The following is a 20322-nucleotide window of genomic DNA, read 5'->3' on the forward strand; positions in this document are numbered from 1 at the left end:
TAAAGCTTCTGCACCAGTCAATATTGGGACCATTGTACTTATAATCTAGGTGAGATAGAGAGACCCAGCTTAGAGGAGGGAGGGAAGGAAGGAAAAGAGAAAGAGAGAGAACTACAGGTATGGAGTGAGGACTGTTCTGAGACACAATCTGTGCTGGTTTGTTTTGCTTGTATGTATTTTGTGGAGAGTTAGCAAGAAAGAAGTTAGTGTGCAGAGAATAGACATGAGGAAGTAGGGTACTTAATAACAGGCATTCCCATTCAATGGCACAGAAGTTCCATTGAATTCAAAGTATCCATGACTACATTTTATCCTTTCCTCAGTGGTTTGCACTGTCTCTTTGTTTCTCTGAACTTTCCCCTTTATAGTACAAGCACAGGAAACTGGCTCCTAAGTACAAGTATCTAATGAGTGGCATGTATAGTATTTATCAAAATGGGTACAGTGTTAGGTAAAGATGCAGAAACCAACTGCTTTTAGAGAATGAGATTATGATGTTTAGAATTATCACCGTTTGCAGCTACTACCTTTCTTAATTGTTACTATAGGTGATGTTTTACTGTCTGGAGACAAACTGCTGGGCATTTGAGACTCAGTGCGCAGTCCATTTGGTAGTCCAAATTGATGTAGGCAGTTCGGACTAGAATTACTAGTCCTCAACCTGTAAATAAAGTGTAGTTTTGGTGTTCAAGAAGGGATGATTTCTATTAGTATATGTTCATATAATATTAATTTTCTTTCCTATAGGATTCACCTTTATTTGATCTCATTAAACAATCAAAGGAACGAGAAGGACCAGTTGATCACCTTCTCGAACCTACTTCTACTCTTAATCTGCCTCTCCAACATAATCACACTGCTGCAGATCTGTAAGTATGCCATGAGTCTACTACATTATAGGCCCACCTTTTTTCCCTATCATATTTTTCCAGGGCCATGTCTTTTGTGCATTTCCTTACATGAGTTGTCATTGGGAATATACTCAAGCTACTCATACTGATTGTGTAAAATTAGGGATTGAACAAAATGGTATGTGAGGTCCCTTCTAGCTCTAGATCTGTGATCCTATTTGCTTCTTCACTGACCTCTGAGTCACCTACACTTTTTGTTCTTTGGATAGTATAGTGTTCCATGCCATATACCACCACCACAGGTGTTTATCTTAATTAGAAGAATATTAGTGTTCAAAAGTGATAAGCTTTGATATCATGTAGGAGTTTAGGATTGTTGCAAGTACAATTTCTCAAATGCAATCTAGCCTCTTCTTTTCCTGCTATAAGATGTTGGGCCTGACTCATTATATAATTGATGTTCATAAGAGATTAACATAAGGATTTGCCATTCTAACTGTATGTTATGGTATAAACAGTAGGCATTTATCATTCATTTTGTTTTGATACGTATTGTTAGGCTAATATCTTTTGAATGGTGCTGGCTTTTGTTGAGGAGTTTCTTTAGTACCCTGGGTTTTGATGCTGTTAGCATCAGGTGCTCTCAATATCATGTGCACATGGAAGTATCCAAAACACCTCACTTTCTGCAGCATGAACAACAGAGTAAGATAGGTGGTTCCATGGATAGAGCATTGGTCCTACTCTGTGCCAGGCACTGTGCTAAGTACTGGAAACACAAAAAGAGAAAAAAGACAGTCCTTGCCCTAAAGGAGTTTACCATCTAATGGTGGAGGCAACATCTAAACAAATCTATATAAAGTGAGCTACATACAAGATAAATAGGAAATTATTAACAGAGGAAAGTTATTGGAATTAAAAGGGGTTGGAGGAGGTAGAGCCAAGATGATGGCGGAGGAGAGGCTGTGACTCCCACAAGCTCCAGATAAACCCTTCCGCTCACTCCCAAATAATTCGGTAAAATAAAACAAAACAAAAAAACCCAGAGCAGCCTAATGCACATAAGAACAGAGTGAGACTATTTTTCAGCAAAAGAGGACAATTGTGATCACCTACTGATCAGGCTGAACAGCTCAGCGTGCAGTCTGGACCCAGCCAGGAGCAGACAGTGCTTCCAGAGTGCCTCAGAGTCTTCAGCACCAACAGCTTCTGAGGCTCCCATTATGGACTGGTGAGGGGGTTCAGCGGTAGGCCGAGGTGAAGTGGAGGCAGTCTCTGCTGGAGTTGGGGTGAAGCACCCTGGTTCTGAGCCAGTGGGCTGAATTGAGTGGTGGGGGCCCAATGGAGATGGGGCACAGGCACACCAAGCTTCTGACCATAGAGAATCAGAGTTCAATCAGACTTCTGTTTCGGGGTCAAAGAGAAAGAGGCTGTGGTTACTCACAGGCTAGGCAGGCTGAGAAAAAGCCCAATCATCCCCTGGGCCACACTGTAGCTTGAACAGAATGTCCTGGAAGCAGTGTTATACTTTAAGAAGGAGTTAAAAGCCAAGAAATAGGTGGCCAAGATGAGTAGGCAGAGGAAGCAGCAGACCACTGAAAATTTCTTTAGGGGAAAGGTAGACCACAATACACCCCCTGAGGAAGAAGATAATAATAGAAAGTCAAAGCTCCAACATTCAAAACTTCCAAGAAAAATATGAATTGGTCTCAGGCCATGGAAGTACTCAAAAGGGACTTTGAAGAGAAAGTAGGAGAGATAGAAGGAAGATTTAGAGAGATGGAGGAAAGAATGGAAAGAGAAATGAGAGCAATGTAGGAAAGTCATGAGAAAAAAGTCAACAGTTTGAAAAGCCAAATGGGAAAAGAAATAGAAAAGCTATCTCAAAAAAATAATTGCCTAAGAATTAGGATTGAACAAATGGAAGCTAGTGATTTTATGCAAAGCCAAGACACAGTAAAGCAAATCCAACTGAATAAAAAAATTTAGGGCAATATGAAATATCTCCTTGGAAAAACAGCTGACTTAGAAAACAGATCCAGGAGAGATAATTTGAAAATCATTGGACTACCTGAAAATCATGACCAAAATAAGAGCTTAGAAACCATCCTCCAAGACATTGTCAGGGAAAACTGCCCTGATATTCTAGAAGCAGAAGGCAAAATAGAAATTGAAAGAATCCACCGATCACCTCCTGAAAGAGATCCCAAAAGGAAAACCTCCAGGAATATTATAGCCAAATTCCAGAGCTCCCAGGTCAAGGAGAAAATATTGCAAGCAGCTAGAGAAAAAGGAATTCAAATACTGTGGAGCTCCAATAAGGCTAAAACAAGGTCTAGCAGCATCTACATTAAAGGACTGGAGGGCATGGAATATGATATTCCAGAGGGCAAAGGAACTGGGACTACAGCCAAAAATCATGTACCCAGCAAAACTTAGTATAATCTTTCAGAGGAAAAAATGGGATTTCAATGAAAAAGAGGACTTTAAGGCATTTGTGATGAAAAAACCTGAAGTGAATGGAAAATTTGACTTCAAATACAAGACCCTGGAGAAGCATAAAAAAGTAAACAGGAAAAAAGACTTCATGAGGAATATTAAAAGATCAAACTGTTTACATTCCTATATGGGAAGATAATACTTCAGACTCATAAGAACTATCTCAGTAAGGAATTCACAGAAGACACAGGTCTGAACCGAATATGAGGGGATGATATCTGTAAAGCATTTCTATTTTGTTCTTTGGGGGGTAGACAGGGTGGAGTGTCTTATGTCTGGGGCCAGATTTGGGCTTGGGGCCTCCTGGGTCCAGGGCTGGTGCTTTGTCCACTGTGCCACCTAACTAACCCATGATGACATCATTAAAATAGGGTCAAGGTGTAGGAGGAATAGACTGGGGGAGGGAGAAGGGGAGAGATGATCTGGGGAGAGGTAGTTCACATGAAGGAAACAAGAAAAAAGGTTATGAAGGAGAGGAGAAGAGGGGGAAGGAGTTGGGGAGTGAGTGAACCTTAATATCATCAAAATTGGCTAAAAGAGGGACTAGCATACATACTCAAGTAAGTATAGTAATATATTTTTGCCCTGAGGGAGGGGAGGGAGATAAGGTAGGGGGAGAAGATGGGAAGGATTGAAGTGCAGATTGGGAGAGAGAGCAGTAAAAAGCAAAATACTTTCAATTAAGGTGAAGATGTTCTGCTTTACTGCACAAGTATGACATATTGAATTGCTTGATTTCATAGGGAGGGCTGAGGAAGGAGGAAGAAAAATTTAGAACACAGAATTAGCTCAAAGACCTTAATCTCATCAGAGTGGGCTCAAGGAGGGAATAACGTTCACACCCAAGTGGGAGGAGTAATCTATTTAACCCTACTGGAAAGTAGGAGGGGAAGAGGATAAGGAGAAAAGGGTGATAAAAGGGAGTACAGAGCAGGGGAGGGGACAGTCAGAAGTAAAACACTTTTGAGGAGGAATAAGTTAAAAGAAGATAGAAAATAGAGTCAGTATTATGGGAAGGGAATAGAATGGAGGGAAATACTTATGATGATCGATTATAATGACAAAATGTATGGTACCTACTTTGCTGGGCTATTATGAAGAAAATTCTCTGTCAAGCTTAAGGTACTATATACAGGTTATGATAATCAGGATACTATCAGAAAAACCTGGAAAGACCTACATGAACTGAAGCAGAGTAAAATGTACTGTATGCAAAATAATAGCAATACTGTAAGATGATCTGCTGGGAAGCATGTGGTTATTTTCAGCAAGGCAATGATCCAATAAGACCCTGAAGGACTTATGAAAATTGTGATCCATATACAGAGAAAGAACTGATGGTACCTGAAAACAGATGGAAACACATTTTCCTTATTTATTTATTTTGGGGGACAGTTCCTTAATCTGAAGTTTTATTTTTTAAACTGTTTTCTCTCACAACCTCGCTAATGTGGGAATGTTTTCCATGACTACTCATGTATAACTTATTTTGAATTGCTTGAGTTCTTGTGGGTGGGGGGTGGGAAGGGAAGGAGGAAGAGAAGTTGGAACACAAAGTTTTAAAAAATTAGGGAAAAAAGTGGGGGAGGGTTGGAGAAAGTTTCTTGTAAAAGGTGGCATTTTAGTTATCCCTTCTACATCATGACTTCCCCATCATGATTTGATACATCTCAGGTTGGCATAAGAAATTAAACGGGGAAGGGGAGGCAGCTAGGTGGTACAGTGGATAAAGCACTGTCCCTGGATTCAGGAGGACCCGAGTTCAAATTCGGCCTCAGACACATGACACTTACTAGCTGTGTGACCCTGGGCAAGTCACTTAACCCTCAGTGCCCTGCGAAAAAAAGAAAGAAAAGAAGAATATTGGGAAAAAAAGAAATTAAATGGGAATTTTGGGGGAATTTTGTGGAACCCTCAGATGACACATGAAGGCCAACAGATGACAAAGAAAAGGTTTAGAAACTCAGAAATGCTAAATATATGTATTGTATTGAATAACATCAACCCAAATTGTACAGTAAGGGATGGCCAAAATTTTTTTATGTGGATCTAAGGGATGCCATGCCCCTAACTTCCATGATGTGGAAGGGATAACTGTAGTTGGGACTTGAAGGAAGCCAAGTTGTTCAGTAGTTGGAATTGAGGGGGAAGAGTATTCCAGGCACGGGAGACAGCCAGAGAAAATGGCCTGGAGCTGAGAGATGGAGTGTCTTATTTGTATAATATCCAGAAGGCCAGTGTTACTGGATCAAAGACTATGTGTTGGGGAAGAAAGTGTAAGAAGACTGGAAAGATAGAAGGGGGATTTGAATGCCAAACAAGATCCTTTTGTATTTGCTTCTGGAGTCAGTAGGAAGCCAGTGGAGTTTATGGAGTAGGGGGCATTGATGATTTGATGACATGATTGGACCTGCATTTCATCATAAGTGGCCATTTCCTAATTGTTCATTTTTTGTGATGTAGGTTAGTGCTCTTATTTTCCTATGCCATTTAACTCTTTGCTTGAGCATAGTATTGATGAAATAAATGTGTGAGGATTTTGATTAATATACTAGCCTTTGGGGGCAGCTAGGTGGTACAGTGTATAGAGCACCAGCTTTGGAGTCAAGAGGACCTGAGTTCAAATCCGGCCTCAGACACTTAACACTTACTAGCTGTGTGACCCTGGGCAAGTCACTTAACCCCAATTGCCTCACTAAAAAAAATAATAAAAATTAAAAATTTTTAAAAGCTCTAATATATATATATATACACTAGCCTTTGACCTCTTTTCTTATTTAATTTCCTTACTTTTGACTTTTCTTTCTAGTGTATTTTTTGCTATCCTCACCATTCCCACCTTCACTTTGAAGCTACCGCGCACACGCACGCGCGCGTGTGTGTGTGTGTGTGTGTGTGTAAGATTTTTAAAAGAATTTCTCTACTTCATACTCTGCAGCATATGTTAATGGATAAACTACAGGTATTTTTAGAGTGGTCTTAATGCTTATTTTCATCATTAGGACAACAAAGTGAAACTTTCAAACATCTCAAGAAATTATGGTTTTTATCTTTAAATAATGAAACCATCTTTTCATTTAACTGCAACTTTCTTGTGTTGCTAGTTATAGCAAATATGTCACTATTGATATGGTTAAATTTTAATAGTTAAATCTTGATATTTTCTCATTTTTACCTGCATTAGTTTTGTTAATGCAAAAACTTTTACATTTTAAATCATCAAAATTTTCCATTTTACTTTCTCTGAACTTTTCTATCTTTCATTTTTTCTGGGATTTTCCCCCTTTCCATATATGTGGCAGGTAATTCCTTCTATATTCTAATATATACTTAAGATATCACCTTTATGTCTAAATCATGTATGCATTTTGCACTTATCGTTGTATGAGCTGTTAGTCTTTACTTAGTTTCTGTCTGACTGCTTTCCCATTTTCTCAGCATGTGTCTTGGAAGGGAGACTCCCAAATATTTTATGTATTCTGTAGTTATTTCAAATGAAATTCTTCTTATCTTCTCTGCTGGGTTTTGTTGATAATATAAAGAAATTATGTTTTTCATGGGTTTATTTTATATCCTGAAACTTTGCTCAAGTTGTTAATTGTTTCAGTTAGTTTTTTAGTTGACTCAGGATTCTAAAGTAAACCTTCATATTATCTGAAAAAAGTGATAATTTTTTGTTTTCTCAATGCCTATTCTTATATGATTTTAATGAACATCCTTGCTTTACCCTTAATCTTTTTGGGAAGGCTTGAAGGCTTCTACTTTGTCTTCATTATAGAAAATGCTGGCTCTTGGTATTAGATACTACTTATTGTTTTAAGAAAAGCTCTACTCCTATGCTTTCTGAGTGTTTTTTTTAAAATAAGAATGGGTGTTATGTTTTGTCAAAACCTTTTTCTGCATTTATTAAAATAATCATGTGATTTTTATTTTTTGTTACTAGTGTGGTTGATTATGCTTATAGTTTTCTTAATACTGAGATAGTCCTATGTTCTTGGTATAAATCTAACCTGGTCATACTGGATTATCTCTGGGATATATTGCTGTAATCTCCTTCCTATTATTTATATTTCTTAAATCAGTACTCATTAGGGAAATTTCTCTATAATTTTCTTTCTCTGTTTTGACTCTCCCTGCTTTTGATATCAAGACCATATTTGTGTCATAGAAGGAATTTGGTAGGACTCCTTCTTTGCCTATTTTTTCAGACAGTTTACATAATATTATATTTGCTTTTTAAATGTTTAGCAGGATTCACTTATAAATTCATCTGGTTCTGAGTTTTGTTTTGTTTTTTTTCTTAGGGAGTTTTTTATAGCTATTCAAATTCTTTTTCTAAGATAGGGTTATTTAAGTATTCTGTTTCCTGTTCTGTTCATCAGGGCAACTTATATTTTTGTAAATGTTGATCTATTTAATTTAAAATGTCACTTTTGGGGGCAGCTAGGTGGCATAGTGGATAAAGCACCAGCCCTAGATTCAGGAGGACCTGAGTTCAAATCTGGCTTCAGACACTTGACACTTACTAGCTGTGTGACCCTGGAGGGGTCACTTAACCCTCATTGTACTACAAAAACAAAAACAAACAAATAAAATATCACTTTTATTGGCATATAGTTAGGCAAAATATCTCCTAATAATTGCTTTGATTTCTTTTTCATTCATTGTAAATTCACTGTTTTCATTTTTGATACTGGTAATTTGATTTTCTTTGGGATTTTTGTAAATCAAATTTGTCAGCAACTTATCTGTTTTATTAGATCCCCCCCCCAAAAAAAAGTTTCTAGTTTTATATATTAGTTAAGTAGTTTTATTTTTCTTTCTTTTTCAAAATCTCTTTGATTTTCAGGATTTCTATTTTGGTGTTTAACTGGTAGTTTTTAATTTGTTGGTTTTCCAGGTTTTTTTTAAGTTGTATGACCAATTTGTCAATCTGCTCTTTCTCTCTTATTGATATAAGCATTTAGAGATATTCATTTTCCCCTAAGTACTGCTTTGGCTGCATCCCACAAGTGTTGGTATGTTGTCTTATTATTTTCATTATCTTTAATTAAATTATTTATTGTTTCTCTTATTTGTTCTTTGATTCACCCATTCTTTAGGATTAAATTATTTAGTTTCCAATTAATTTTTAAATTATTCCTCAAAGATCTTTGTGAGGTTTTTATGCCCTGGTACATGGTCAGTTATTGTGAAGTTGCTTTTCACAGCTGAGAAATAGGTGTAATCCTTTCTCTTCCCATTCATTATTCTCCTGATGTTTATTACATCTAATTTTTTTTTTAATTCTATTCATCTCGGGGGCAGCTAGGTGGTTGTGTGAATAAAGCACCAGCTCTGGATTCACGAGGACCTGAGTTCAAATCCAGCCTCAGACACTTGACACTTACATTTTAGTAATATTTAGTTTTACAATTTACAGCATAGAATTCTTCTCTCTTCTGTTTTATGGGTGAGTTCTTCCCATTTACGTTAACAGCTTTTGGTAACTGTATTTCCCTCCATCCTCTTCTGTTATATTTTCCTTCCTTTTTTACCCTATCCCCTCTTTTAAGAATCATTTGCTTCTTACTGTCTCCTTCCTTAATCTGCCCTCTCTCTTATCATCCCACCCACCCCATTCCTTTTCCCTAACCCCCTTCCCTTCCGTCAGCTTTCCCTTTGTGTAAGATTAATTTCTGTACTGTACATAACTGTGTATGTGTATTCTTTTCTCCTTGAACTACTTCAGATGAGAGTGTTACTTCTTTTTTTTTTTTTTAAGTGAGGCAATTGGAGTTAAGTGACTTGCCCAGAGTCACACAGCTAGTAAGTGTTAAATGTCTGAGGCCAGATTTGAACTCAGGTCCTCCTGACTCCAGTGCCGGTGCTCTATCCACTGTGCCACCTAGCTGCCCCTTGCTTACTTCTTCCTGCTGCCTCCTCTATTATATAAATTCTTCCTAACATCCTCCATTTATGTGAGATCAGTTTTCCCCATTCTTCTTCTTTACCCTTCCATTGTCTTTTGAGACCATCTAAACATAATAAAATCACACCTTGGCCCTCTGTTTAATTAAACTCCATCCTAAAACCCCTGATTGTTATAAAGTTCTGAGGGGTCATATGTATCATCTCCTCATATAAGAATGTAAATAGTTTAAACTTTTTTAGTCCTTTATGATTTCTCACTCACACATTTTCTATTCAGCTCTGGTCTTTTCATCAGGGATGCTGGAAAATCCTCTTTTTCATTAAATATCCATTTTTCTCTCATATAATTATACTCAGTTTTACTGGGTAAATTATTATTGGTTGTAATACTAGGGTTTTTGCCTTCTGGAATACCACATTCCAAGCTCTCATTTCTTTATAATAGTAGCTACTAAATCATATGGGATCCTGACCATGGCTCCCCAGTTCTTGATTTCTTTCTGTTTGGCAGCTTTTATTTTTTCCTTGACCTGAGAGCTGTGAATTTGGGCTTTAATATTCCTGGGAGTTTTTCTTTTGGGGTTTCTTTAAGAAGATAAGCAGTAGATTCTTTCCATTTTGACTTTGTCTTCCATATTTGGGGGCAGTTTTCCTTTATCATTTCTTGAATTATAACATATCTAGCTGTTTTTTTTTTCCCCTCATAGCTTTCAGGTACCCTAATAATTCTTTTTTTTTTCTCTTTTTTTCTAATAATTTTAAAATTATCTCTCCCTCATCTGTTTTTCACATCAATTGTTTTTACTATAAGATATCTCACATTTTTGTCTGGTTTTTTGTTTGTTTTGTTTTTATCTTTTGACTTGGTTTTATGATTTCTTGATGTCTCATGGAGTTATTAGCTTCCATTTGGCCAATTCTAATTGATAAGGAGTTATTTTCTTCATTAAGTTTTTGTGTACTTGTTTTACCAAACTGTAAATTCTCTTCATAACTTTGCTGCATAGCTCTCATTTGTTTTTCCATTTCTTCCTTTACCACTCTCTCTCTTTTTTTTTTTTTTTGGCTCTTTTAAAAAATTCTCTTTCTTTAGCTCTTCTAGGAATTCTTTTTGGGCTTGTGTCCAGTCTGAATTTTTCTTTGAGGCTTTGCTCATAGATGTTTTCAAATTATTATTTTCTTTGTGTCTTCAAGATAAAGGTTCAATGGAGTAGTATGGGTGGAAATTGAAATTGAAAAGAAAAGCCAGTTAACAGAGTAAAAGTAATTAGCTTCTATGGTAGTTGTGATGGGCTCCATTAGCATTTCTTCCTAAACAGTTAAGCTACCCATATATGAGAAAAGGGAACTATCACTTTGGTAGGTTTAGAACTATTTTGTTGAGATAAGTAATTTCTGAGAAACCTCAGAATCTACTTAATACCTTTACTGTATCCATGTACTAATAGCAGAATAAATTAGTCACATAAATCTTCTATAATACAGAGCAAGGAAAATTGCCTCAAATATCAGTCCCAGAATTTTTAATGAATTTCTGCTTGGATACAGTAAATAGTAGAGAGTTACTGAAGTTTCTTGGAAAGGTTAGCTTGAGCATTGTTAGACTTAAAAGGATCTGGTTCCATTTGCAATTCTTCTTTCATTATGTTTTATTTATGTATATGTACATCAAGGTTTGTTTATGATATTTAAACTGTATGTACAATTATAGTATGTAACTGTAGCATAAGTACTACTCCAGTTAACCCCGAAAGTATTTGTCAGTTCATGAATAGAGAAGAAACTCTAGGTTAGTTGGAGCAGCTTAGTAATTATAAACAGGACAAGGCTGAGGGGACAGAAGAGAGGGCCTCTATAAAATCACTGTGGTAATGATTCCTTTTTTTTCCTTTTTACTAATTTACTTCCTTTTCTGAGCTATTAAATATGGTACAAAAGCCCACATAAAAGTTTAGCACATGCTTTTACTTTAGAGTTCTTTTTATGCAGCCGATACTCTGATTGAGGAATCAGGAATGACTCTTCATTGCCCACTTTAAAGAGAATGCAATAGAGAGTACTGGACCAGCCCAAGTTTTTATTGAGAGAGAATACTGATATTCTGATATGTAACTGCCATATTTACTAAATATGCCTGAGTCTAATTTGTGAAATATTATCTAGAGAATGTTAATATTATTATAAATAGTCTATTAATAAATATAATAAATTAGAATATTAATATTATAATGTTACTTTATGTTAATTACTGATATCCCTTATTTTGCCTCCATAGAATTCTTCCTACTATACATTTAAGTTGGCTGTGTGCTTATATACACTCATTTCTTTTAACTTATCTTTATTATGAGAGAAATTAGACAGAACCTTCTTTTGGTACCAATAATTGATTTTCCTTTTAAGTTTACACTACTTCCTGGGTCCTCACCCAGTGATAATTAGTAGAAGTTTAATATAATATGTATAGTTTTTTTTCCATAAGAAATTTTTCTTTTTTTTTTTTTCTTTCTTTCTTTTTTTTTTTTTTGCAGGGTAATGAGGGTTAAGTGACTTGCCCAGGGTCACACAAATAGTTTGTGTTAAGTGTCTGAAACCAGATTTGAACTCAGGTCCTCCTGAATCCAGGGCTGGTGCTTTATTCACTGCGCCATCTAGCTGCCCCCTCCATAAGAAATTGATATCCAAAATTTACCATGTACCATGATTTTTAAAATGTATCATTGGAACACATGATTGGATTAGCATTCTGTTTATTTTTATATTTTTTGAGCTTATATTTAAATGGACTGTTCAATTAAACTGCTAGCACATGATAGAGTAAATGGAGGCTATGCTCATATATGTACTACTCAAAGGTTTTTGTTAATTATTTGAGTTAACAGTTTCTCTTTTGCATACATCTAGGTATCTTTCTCCAGTAAGATCCCCCAAGAAAAAAGGATCAACAGCTCGAATAAATTCCACTTCAAATGCAGAGCCACAGACAACATCAGCCTCTCAAACTCAGAAGCCACCAAAATCTACCTCCCTTTCACTCTTTTACAAAAAAGGTGTATAGATGTCCCATTATCATCACAATTTTAAATTTATTGTATATCAGTATAATGACTTATGGTTATTTATGTACAATGCTTTAAGTTCTTCAGGGAAAAAATGGAAACCCCAAATAGGTGTTCTGCTTTTTTAAAAAAAATTAAGTAAAAAAACTAAGATGAACCAATCAAAACACACACACACACACACACACACATACATATATATATATATACACATACATACATATATATAAAGGACCTACTATATGCCAGGCAGTGTTCTGAGTGCTGGGGATACAACAGTCCCTCAGAAACATGTAATTAAAATTTAATCTTTAAATAAAACCCAAAACATCGTGTGTTTTTCTTAGTATTAGAAAATTTCATTGATATAGAGTACTTTGGGTTTAGCTAATATACTATGTGTATCTTTAAGATTGGTCATCAAAACCTAAGGCCCTGATCTTCAACAGTAATAAAAAAATATGTCATTCATTTTTTAAAAATGTGCTTCTTTTCTCTTAACCCTCATTAGAATTCCCTTCTCCAAAACCTTCATTTCTACTTATGTTTCACTGTTAGAGATATTACTAAGTAAATTTATTATCACAGTCATGTTAATGAAAGAGGCAGCTTAGTATAATACTGGACTTAGGGCCAGGGTGGCCCAGGGTAAAGTCCTGCCAATGACATTGGGTAGCTCTGTGACAGGCAAATCACTTAACCTGGGTGCCTCAGGTAACTCTCAGCATGGATTGAAGTAGCCCTCCATCCCATGACTCCCCTCCCCCAATATTTGATTTTTTAGACACATTTTTGACACCAGCCTTCTTATTGATCCTGACATAAGATACTACTCTCTATTCCAGGCATTTTCACTGACTGTCCCCCATGTCTGGAATGCTATCCTTCATCTCTACTTCTGAGCTTTCTTCATGTGCCAACTAAGATCCCTTCTGCAGAAAGCCTTTCTTGATCCCCCCTTTTTTTAAAAATTAATAAAGTATTATATTTTTTTCCATTACATGTAAATATAGTTCTCAACTTTTGTTTATACAAGCTTTACAGTTTCAGATTTTTCTCCCTCCCTCCCCTCCCTCCCCCCTCCCCTAGACAGCAGGTAACCTGATATAGGTTATGTATATATATATATATATATATATATATAAACATAATAACATTAATCCTATTTCTGCATTAGTCATGTTATAAGAGAAAAAATCAGAGCAATGATGAAAAACCTCAAAATAGAAAAAAACCAATAGCATCAAAAACAAAAGAAATAGTATGGTTCATTCAGCATCTATACTCCGTGGTTCTTTTTTTTTTTTCTTGGATTTGGAGATCCTCTTCTATCACGGGTTCCCTGGAACTCTTCTGTACCATTGCATTGGTGAGAAGAATATAGTCCATCACAGTATCTTGATCCCCTTTAATTCTAGTTCCTTCCCTCTGTTGATTATCTCCATTTATTCCGTCTGTATCTCATTTGTACTTTGTCACTGACATGTAGTCTCTCCCATTAGACTGAGAATTATTTTCTTTTTCCTTTCTTTGTATCCTGTGCACTTATCACAATGTCTGTCACATAGTAGGCACTTAAGAAATGTTTACTGACTGTGTATAAATGTTAGTAAACATAAAACAGTCCCTTTATTTTTTGACTGCTAATATTCTTTTTTGCAAGCAAACTCAATCTGTTCATGTTTATTAAGAATTACCATGTTCCTATAACACCAATTACTAGCCTTTTTGGAGTTGTTAATTCTTATGGTTAATTTGTTTGATTTCTCAATATCGTTTAGCTCTCCTTGTACTCTCACTCATCACTTCCTCTGTCCCACCCATCCCCATGATAAATGGCATTTATTTGTTTTTGGAATTTAAGCCAATTAATGCTTGATCCAGCAAGGTTTTTTAAAAATTTTATTTATTTATTGTGGAGCAATAAATAAAGTCAAGTGACTTGCCCAGGGTCACACAGCTAGTAAGTGTCAAGTGTCTGAGGCTGGATTTGAACTCAGGACCTCCTGAATCCAGGGCTGGAGCTCTATCCAATGCACCACCTAGCTGCCCCCAATCCAGCAAGTTTTACTGAGGTCTGTCTTTGTGCTAAGTTGATAGACTAAGGATAGGAAAGTTTGTTTACAGGAAAGATAACGTTAGAAAGTGCTATTATTAAAACCTGTTGGACAGCATTATAGTTTTATGAATTTAGTGTAAGGGAAAAATCAGTAATAAGTCAAAATTAATAAATAGTTTAAAATGACTAATTCTCTTTCCCTTCCTCCAAACACCAGTGTATCGGTTGGCATATCTCCGGCTAAATACTCTATGTTCACGACTTCTGTCAGATCACCCAGAACTGGAGCATATCATTTGGACCCTTTTCCAACACACACTGCAAAATGAGTATGAGCTCATGAGGGACAGGCATTTGGACCAGGTAAAGGAGTCACTCACTCACTTTCTTTTCTTTTAGTAAAAATTTGTCAAGTATTAAACATAGATTTTAGATTCAAAGGAAAAATTAGGTTAATGCAGTAACTCAAACTGTATTCAGTTGTGTACTTATTACTTTTATTTTACCTTAATCAAGATCAATTATATAGTTCAAAAATGGACTTAGAATTATTGAAATGGTTATTTCTTATTTTAAAATGTCAGTGATAGTAGAACCCCTTTGTAATGCTGCTATCGCAGGGTGGTGTTTATCTTACACTAGAGTGTGCACTTAACTCTTTACACAGGGGGCATAACATGACTCACTGTGGTGTAGCATTTAGTTTTCTAATGGAGTTTTACTTTATTTTTATTTGTGTATGTAGTTATCACTCAATGTAAAACCATTATTCTTTCCTCAATATTGAATGTACATGAAGTATACAGTTAAATCAAAGAGATTCAATCACTTTATTCAATCTTTGAAAATATAATTAACTTTTCAGAATGCACTTTGCCATAAAATAAAATTAGTTGTTGTGGTAAATGAAAATTGTTGATTTTTTAGAATATTTGTAGATGAGGGGAAAAGTCAATTATAAAGACTTGTAGAAATCACTATCCACAGAGTAAAATAAGTAGGCTTTTACTATTAAGGATGAAAAGGGATAAAGATAAATGAAAATATATTAGAGCATAAATAAATGAAACCAAAACATACAGGTATGACTAAATTGATTTTTAACCAAACATTCTAAAAATGTTTTACATTTTAAACATCCAAAATGTCCAATTAATGTTAACATGCTGGGAGGTTGTTTGTTTATTTCAATTATGTTGTCATTACTTAAAACAGTTTAGAATTACCTTTAGATTCATTTTCTTGGCTAGAGTGAGAGGTATAAGCAAGTTTATTGCACAAAATATAGCCACTTAGGTGGGGGAAAGATTCATAATTAGTATAGATCTGAAGCCCATAATTAAGAAATCATGGGTAATTTAAACAACAACCCCAAAGCTTTATTTAATAACCCAGTAGTTTCAAACACTTCCCCACCTGACTTTTTGTTGTTGGTTTTTAACCAGAATTTTCAACTAGTAGGAAAATTGACTAAAATAAATGTGCTAAGGAGAACCAAAGACTATGTGAATTTTACAAACCTGATAATTAGTCCTTAAATAACTGAGATTACTGTACCTGTGTATTTATTGTGAGAGAATCTGGAATAAAATTTTTCAGAATATTGGCTTTGAGATGAAGTCAGTGATACGTTTTGAACTCGTATTCTGTTTATTGAAGTCAATTGTAAGGATATAGATTTCCAGTTTTTTGAGCTAGGTAGGAAGAATGATGTGTACTGTTTAGACAGGAAAGTACAATTCTAATTGCTTTTATTTCACTTTAATTAATAGATTATGATGTGTTCCATGTATGGCATATGCAAAGTGAAGAATATAGATCTTAAATTCAAAATCATTGTTACAGCATACAAGGACCTTACCCATGCCATCCAGGAGGTATGTAAATTATTTCAGTGTCTTTAATCCAAATAATTTTAATAATTTGTTAGATAATTTGACTAGATGAAACCAGATCATATGGGTCTGACTATAAATGGATTTTTCTTTTTCTTTTCTTTCTTTTTTTTTTTTTTTTGGTGAGGCAATGAGGGTTAAGTGACTTGCCCAGGGTCACACAGTTAGTAAGTGTCAAGTGGCTGAGGCTGGATTTTAATTCAGTTCCTTCTGAATCCAGGGCTAGTGCTTTATCCACTGAGCCACCTAGCTGCCCCTTTCTTTTTTTTTTATAAATTGATTTTTAGCCAAACATTCCCATATTTCTTAAAATTTGGTCATCCAAAATGTCCAGTTAGATCAGTTTTAGAAATCTACAAAATGCCCCTTAATTTTATATTATTAGATGGTAATTAAACTTAACTAAAGCTGGGTCTGGAAAAAATGCGACATTTAAAAATCTAAATTAAAGTTTAAAAGTTGCAAAGAATGATTATGATACCTTAAGGAGACATGTATTAAATTTTACTTAACAGAGTAAAATTCACTTTTAAAAAGTAAGAAGTATGGTTCAATTATTTTTCTTCCTGGATGAAATTTTTTAAAAAATCTATATGAATGGGGGCCAGCTAGGTGGCGCAGTGGATAAAGCATCGGCCCTGGATTCAGGAGGACCTGAGTTCAAATCCAGCCTCAGACATTTGACACTTACCAGCTGTGTGACCCTGGGCAAGTCACTTAACCCTCATTGCCCCAACCAAAAAAAAAATCTATATGAATGAAGTCTTGTCAGTAAATACCAAAAACTTATTTTTGAAGCATATCTTATTATCAGAATCCCACTCATCCTTTTTAAAGGCAACCTGCTAATGAAATAAACTTGGTATTGATATAATTACATAATTTTCCTAGGTTTGTTAGAAGAGAGTACTTAAAAGATGAAAATAATTTCAGTATTTTTGGTATTTGTTTTTTTAAATGAAATACACAAACTTTTTTTGCTTTGATTTTTCTTAATTCAGATTGATATAATCATACATATCAGAAATATCCTATGGAAACAAATTCATGGAATTGGTTTATAGAATTCACACCATTTTTAAAAAAGGTTTTAATTTTCAAAATAAAACTTTCTAAAATGGAAACCCTTTTTAATACTGTATAGTAAAATATTCACCTCATCAAGCACCTTTGTCTACTTAACACTTAGGAGGGTGAAGTTTAAGTATTAACTAGACATGATGATTTTTGCATAACTCTGACCTCTCCATGTCCTACTTTCTGGTCTGTAAACTTTTCTTCCTCCAGGCCACACCTCTGCTACCATCCTGGCTGATTGACTCTTCTTCTTCTGCCTTGCTTCCCAATCTATGTGCCATAACACTTCACTTTTACTACTACAGCCAGAGTTTATCCCCAGGAGAATTGGAGAATTGAGATATGTGAGCCTTTTCTTAGACTCTGTCTTCCTTTACCTTTCCCCATTTATTGATTGATCTCTTGACCCTTCATCTTTCATGTCAAGGGTTATCCCTCTCCCTATCTTGACTGTCCCTTCTTGGTCTCCTTTGGTGATGTATTCTCCTTTTCCCATTCCACAACACTCCATCCTTAATCCTCTTCCTAGTATATACTTTCTTTCTTGGCAGTTTCATCTATTTCCATGGTTCGGGCTATCCCTTCTATTCAGGTGACTATCTTCTCCCTCAGGTACTATGTTCTCCCTGAAGCTGAGTTAATTTTATTTCATTCAATTGAATTCAATTAAACAAGCATTATTATTATTATTATTATTATTCATTGCTATGTGGAAGATATTATACTAAGTTCTGGTTAAGCAGTTGAAATAGCCCATGCCATCAAGGAACTTATATTCCTCTGTATACCATGTATATAGGTAAGTAAATATAGGATCAGTTGAGGAGGGAGACTACTTCAAAAGCCATGGATATTAAAAAATGTGCTATTGTTGGGCAGCTAGGTAGTGCAGTGGATAAAGCACCAGGCCTGGATTCAGGAGGACCTGGGTTCAAATCTGGCTTCAGATACTTGACACTTACTAGCTGTGTGACCCTGGGCAAGTCACTTAACCCTCATTGCCCCATGCAAAAAAAAATAAAGAAAAAATATGCTATTTTCACAAGAACCTTGTGAAGTAGTTAATACAGCAAATTTACAGTGAGGAAAGTAAGACCATGAAAAGTTAAACAATTTGATCAGGTCCACACAGCTAGTATATGACAGAATAAGGAGTTAAACTGAGCTCTTCCTGACTTCAATGCAAGTGCTTTATCCACCCCCCCCCACCCCCCCCCCACCCCCCCGGCTACTCTGCTTCTAACAATTACAACAGAACTATACAGGGAAATGGATGAAACTATATGACCCATGACTACAGGTTGTAACATTTTATATTAAAATACCAAATATTTAATAAACTAACAAATGACAGGTCCCCATACTACTAATACAGACCATAAAATCTCCTTGAGAAGCCAACAAATAAACTGCACTGGCAACTAGAGTATTATCAAAGACAAAATTGTTACCCACAACAAACCCAGATATAATATGGATCAAAATAAATTGAAGAATGACTTTTTAATAGATTTTAACTTCCTAAATGTCCATAATCTCTTAGCCCCATGGAAGTGGAATACTTTTGAAATATCTATGTAGTAGAAGAAATGAAAACAGTGTGAGGTATGTACACATTGTGCCCACCATCCTTTCTGCTATGGAGGTTGTCACAAAGATACTTTTCAGTGACCCTACAAAAGATGCTTTTACATCCCAATACTTTTATACAGTTATGAAAGTAGGTATTTTGTTCATTTGTGCAGTAGTTGACAGAATATTAAATATTGAAGAATAGTTGGATGTTGACTTGCCTCAATACTACTGTATTTCTGTTTGAAATCCATTTAAAAAGAAAAGAACAACATGAGTAATAATAATTATAGTTATCATTTAATATCGTGCTTTAATGGTCTCGAAGCATTTTACATATATTATCTTATAACAACATTGTGAGGTAAATGCTATTATCTTCATTTTACACATGAGGAAACTGAGGTTAACAGTAAATGACAAGTAAGGCCACACAGCTAGCAAGTATGTGAGACAGGATTTGAACTCAGCTTCTTTTTTTTTTTTTGTGAGGCAATTGGGGTTAAGTGACTTGCCCAGGGTCACACAGCTAGTAAGTGTTAAGTGTCTGAGGCCAGATTTGAACTCAGGTACTCCTGAATTCAAGGCCAGTGCTCTATCCACTGCGCCACCTAGCTGCCCCTGAACTCAGCTTTTTCTGACTCCAAATCATGTATGCTATCCACTGTACTACTTGGCTGCCTCTGATAATAATAGTAACCACAGCAACAATGCCCTCAAAACCAAACCCATTCTCAATGTAGTAGGGAGGAGAGACTTTGGGTTGGGAAGGAGCAGCTACAATATGCTACTTAGGTTCATGCACAGTGAGGATGTACATGTCCTGAAACTACTATGGTATCTGTGAAAGTCTCGAAGGAACACCAAAAAGATTGCCAATTCAACTTTGAAGATGCCACTTATTTGGTTTCTGTCATGTCTGGTGTAATGAAACTATTCCTAAGAACCTACAAAATAGATCGATGATGATATCAAGTTGCCAGCGGGGCCTACAGGAAACCATTGCGATCTGCTTGATAAAGAAGATAGTGAAATGAGTAATGTTTCTTTGTGTTCTGTCCCATAAAAAGACAAGATAAATAGGAAGAAATCAGAAAAGTATTTACCACTAAAGTAGGCAAACCATAAATGTTAAACGAATAGACAAAAGACACAGACTTTCATTATATGCCAATATTACATCATAACAAAATTGGTAACAGTTTTCACCAGTTCTGATTGGGAGCTTTGTACTACTTTTTGTCACTGGTACCCTCAGCTCCAAGTCACAACAATTTTGTATTGCCTACCAGTACAGGGCAATGTTTAAAAAACAACAACAAAAAACCAAAACCCAACTTCAAATCTAAGCATAGATTAGATGAAATCAGTGATGTAATTTGGGAGCTACTAAAATC

General features: G+C 35.5%; 1 protein-coding gene across 1 annotated transcript in view; it reads left to right on the forward strand.

Moving 5' to 3' along the window:
• The window catches only part of RB1 (RB transcriptional corepressor 1), a 181828-nt gene that overhangs the window by 137865 nt on the left and 23641 nt on the right, over positions 1-20322 (forward strand). The window contains exons 18-21 of the mRNA XM_043990557.1: positions 748-869; positions 12168-12313; positions 14599-14744; positions 16154-16258. Of these exons, the coding sequence (XP_043846492.1) occupies positions 748-869; positions 12168-12313; positions 14599-14744; positions 16154-16258 (519 nt within the window). The remainder of the gene's footprint in view (positions 1-747; positions 870-12167; positions 12314-14598; positions 14745-16153; positions 16259-20322) is intronic.

The sequence above is a fragment of the Dromiciops gliroides genome, chromosome 3 (genome assembly GCF_019393635.1).
Source record: "Dromiciops gliroides isolate mDroGli1 chromosome 3, mDroGli1.pri, whole genome shotgun sequence".
Taxonomy (NCBI): Eukaryota; Metazoa; Chordata; class Mammalia; order Microbiotheria; family Microbiotheriidae; genus Dromiciops; species Dromiciops gliroides.